Raw genomic sequence first — 4,577 nt, forward strand, 5'->3', positions numbered from 1 at the left:
GAATACAATCTGTAATTTTGAGGCTAATCACATTTGCATCATGCCTTGAGATAAGATCCTGTGGGACATTGACACTCACAAAACTAAGCACTGAGTTGCTACTCAGATTCATCATGAGACGAAAAAGAAGACCCTTCCATGCAAACAGGGTAGAAAGGTATGTTTCTAAAAAATTTGACTTTGACTCACTGATGTTAAATAATATCAGTAAATAATTCCACTGAAGTATCTTAAAATAAGAACTTAATATCACCACATGGTAAAAGGTTTTATTAATAGAAATGTTACTGTTTGATAAATTGAAGCTAGAGAAAAATTTATTACAAGAAAAAGATACCAGGACAAAACTAAGGATAACCTGGATTTACCTATTGAATTCATTTCTTAACTTTACTCCCTAGATGCCTTAAAGAAATATGGCCCAGCTGAACTGCACAGAGGTCAAAGAGTTCATTCTCCAGGGCCTCACAGACCAACAAGAGTTAAAGATGCCCCTCCTGATGGTGTTCTTTCTCATTTATCTCTTTACCGTGGTGGGAAACCTGGGTTTGGTCTTTCTCATTAGAGCAGATACAAGACTCCACACCCCAATGTACTTTTTTCTCAGCAACCTGGCCTTTGTAGATTTTTGCTACTCATCTACTATTACACCAAAAATGCTTGGGAATTTTTTATACAAGTACAATGTTATCTCCTTCCATGCATGTGCTACTCAGTTAGGCTGTTTCCTCACCTTTATGATATCAGAATGCTTGCTACTGGCTTCAATGGCTTATGACAGATATGTGGCCATTTGCAACCCTCTCCTGTATATGGTTGTGATGTCCCCCCAAATTTGCAATGTGCTGGTAGTTATCCCCTATACCTATAGTTTCTTGACAGCTTTATTCCATACTATTCTCACTTTTCGTCTCTCTTACGGCCACTCCAATATCATCAACCATTTTTATTGTGATGACATGCCTCTGCTCAGGCTAACTTGCTCAGACACTAACTCCAAACAGCTTTGGATCTTTATTTGTGCTGGCATGACATACATTCCCTCTGTTTTGATCGTCTCTATCTCCTATACATATATTATTTCTGCCATCTTAAAGATGAAGTCCGCAGAAGGCAGGCGCAAAGCTTTCTCCACATGTGGCTCTCACATGGTGGCTGTCACCATATTCTATGGGACCCTCATCTTTATGTACTTGCAGCCTAGTTCCAACCATTCTCTTGACACAGATAAGATGGCCTCTGTCTTCTACACTGTGATCATTCCTATGTTGAACCCCTTGATCTATAGTCTCAGGAACAAGGATGTGAAAGACGCCCTCACAAAAGTCATCGTAAATAAAAACCAGGCTTTTGCGTTTGTGAAATTTGGAAAATGATTTGTGTCAGAAATTGTTTCAGGTCCTCATATCTGTGAAAACCACATATTCACATACTAATATAATAATAAATATCATAATGATAATGTATTGGAAAATCAAAGCAGTCTTTATCTCACAATTTGTTTTCTTGTTCTCCATTCATAAAACTAGTAAACACTCTTTACCTTTGGTAATATTCAATGTGGTCATTATAAAATGACGTCTTTTCAAAATTCTTGGTAAGTAGTTTTAACTTTATAGCATCATAACTGTAATTGTAAATTTAACATCATCAGACAACGGAAGTGGCTTAAAAACCTAGAGCACATGATTTGTGTGTTAAAGTCCTAGGATCAATCACAGGCATTACTTGGTCTTCTGTAGAACCACCTGAACAGCATCTGATGATCGAACTTACAACAATTCCAGACCACCACGAGCAAATTCCACCATCCAAAGCAAAACTAAAATACACACAAAACACAAAAAGAATTTATATTATGTCACTTCTCAAATAAAGATTAAATATTTTAAAATGTGATTCTTTTCAGAGTAATAGTAAGGCAGCAGGATAGTGCTTTACTTTGTTCATGACCTACCTACTATATGATCCCCTCTTGGAATGATTCCTAAATGCAGAGGCAGGAACTAAACTCAAGCACCACTAGATGTAACCCAAAAACATATAAAATATTAAGCTTCTTATCTGATCTATACATTGCTAAGAATAGACAAAAATGAAGGCTTCCTGACACTCCTATTATAAGGGGATTTTAATAATATATTCCAAATACAATGCCAAGAGATTATTGTAAACAAATATTATGAAGTGAATCAACACTCACTCTTGAAATGATTTCCAATATTCTGTAATATTGATTTTTACTAGAAAAAAAAAGATGTAATGGAAAGCTATAAAAATCTAGTGGGATAAAATAGATGATGTTCCATAGAGTAAACCTTACAGAAAGATTTCATACAAAATACTATCCAGTCTAAAAATGTAATAGTGCCAACACTTGAGAGAGCTTGCCTTACACATGGCACTTATTTTGGGGGTAAAACTGTTTGTTTTAGAGTTTATTTTTTAATAATTTATAAAGCTATTCCAGATGTCTTAGAGTTACATTTTGCATAGGATATTTTAATTATTTTATTTTTACATAATATACAACTTTCAGTAGAAATTGTATTCTTCATAGACAAATAATATTTGTGTTCTTATTATTTTCTGAGAATTTCTACTTTTTTCTTTGCATATTTAGAAAGTTTTTCTAATATCAATAATGATGTGGGTAAAATGTGTTCTATTTTCTTAATGTTACTAAATAAATCATGTATTCTTATTTTCCCATGTTTCTGCTTTTCACTTTTACTTACATATTTTATGTAAACAAATATTCATTTAAGAATGTAAAATCTGCATTGTTAAGCAAACATTACACACAGTAGTGGATATGCTAGTTATTTCAATGTACCTTGTAATTTTTTTCAGCTGATGTCTTATTATTAACAGCAGGCTAGTCAAATGTAACAATATCATCTCAAAATAGTCTTACTGTGACAATTATAGATAAATTTATATGCCCTCATATAAAAATAAAAAATAAAACAATTGATTACTCCAAAATGATAGCATTATCTATTCTATAGTAAGAGAGTTTTTTGGGTTTTTTTTTGGTATAATAACTTACCTCAGAAAAATCTGTGTACTCCACTATCCAAGCAAGTGAAACAGAAGAAACAAATGGACTACATTAAATTGAGAAGATTCTGAACTTCAAAGGAAACAGTGATTAGGATACAATGGCTACTCAATATTCATATGATAAAGGGCTAATATCTAAGATATATAGGTTATTGGCAGAAATTAACAATAAAAATCATCTAACCCCATCATAAGTGGGGAGAAGAAGAAATGACCAGACATTTTCTCAAAGAAGAAATATGAATGGCCAAATTGTACATAAAATGCTCCACATCACTAATCATCAGGGAAATTCAAATCAAAATAATAACAATGAGGTATCATCACACACCACAGAGGCTGACACACATCACCAAGGATTATCAGTGCTGGTATGGATGTAGGGAGAAAGGGACTCTCACTGCTGGTAGGAATGTCTTCTAGTACAGCCTTTCTGGTAAACAATATGGATGCTTAAAAAAACTGAAAATTGTGCTTCCTTATGATCCAGCAATACCACTCCTAGGAATGTACCCTAGGAACACAAAAACACACTACAAAAATGCCCTCTACACACTTACGTTTAATGGAGCACTATTTATAATAGCCAGAATCTGGAAGCAACCCAGGTACCTGACAATAGAAGAGTAGCTAAAGAAACAGTGGTATATCTATAAAATGGAATACTATGCAGTCATTAAATAAAATGAAGTCATGAAATTTGCTTATACAAGGAAGGACATGGAAAGTATCATGCTACTTGAAATGAGTCAGAGGGATAAGGATAAAAATAGAATAATCTCAGTTATCTATGGGATACAAGGAAAATAAAAGACAGTGTGGGCATGTTATCCAGAGACTAAAGAAACCAGTCCATGGTAGGAAAATTGCCATAAAGAGCAAAGAGTGCAGTTAGAGAAGAGTCTAATATGAAAGGGATGTTCCTGGCAATGCAGCAATGTCAAAAAACAAAAGAGAAGAGATAAAATGCCTGTTTCAGAAGCAGGCAGGGTAGGTCTGGTGGGAGGGAAGAGGACATTATGGTGGATGAGAGGGAAAATGTTGACTTTCAAGTTGGAAAATGCACATTGGTAAAGGTTGTTATATATTGTATGACTGTAACTAAATCATGAGCAACTCTATCTGTGGGGAAAAAGAACTGTAATGGGGCCAGAGCATGGCTCAGCGGTAAGGCATTTGCCTTGCACGTGGCTGATCTAGGACAGACTGTGGTTTGATCCTCCAGCATCCCATATGGTCCCCAAGCCAGGAGCAATTTCTGAGCTCAAAGTCAGGAACAACCCGTGAGAGTCACTGAGTGTGGCCAAAAACAAAACAAAACAAAAACAAACAAACAAAAAAAGAAACCTTAGTATGAACAACCTTGTAACTATGGTGTTTAAATTTAAAATAGCAATATGCTTCTTGACATTTAAAAAAATCTCTATACTGCAGTAAAAACAAAATGCAAACAAATTTTATAATTTAGTAATCATTAATTAATAATGTGATGTGTATTACAGGCACTATGT

At 34.5% G+C, this 4,577-nt stretch overlaps 1 protein-coding gene across 1 annotated transcript; it reads left to right on the forward strand.

The window, feature by feature from the left end:
• Window positions 1–416: 416 nt before the first annotated feature.
• On the forward strand, window positions 417–1,376 carry LOC126017702 (olfactory receptor 8U1-like). Its single transcript, XM_049779753.1, has one exon. The coding sequence runs from the start codon at window positions 417–419 to the stop codon at window positions 1,374–1,376; it is 960 nt and encodes a 319-aa protein (XP_049635710.1).
• Window positions 1,377–4,577: the final 3,201 nt, after the last annotated feature.

Source organism: Suncus etruscus, chromosome 9 (genome assembly GCF_024139225.1).
Source record: "Suncus etruscus isolate mSunEtr1 chromosome 9, mSunEtr1.pri.cur, whole genome shotgun sequence".
Classification (NCBI taxonomy): domain Eukaryota; kingdom Metazoa; phylum Chordata; class Mammalia; order Eulipotyphla; family Soricidae; genus Suncus; species Suncus etruscus.

Coding starts and splice junctions, on each gene's coding strand:
- LOC126017702 (XM_049779753.1), top strand. CDS start 417: ATGGCCCAGCTGAACTGCACAGAGGTCAAAGAGTTCATTCTCCAGGGC.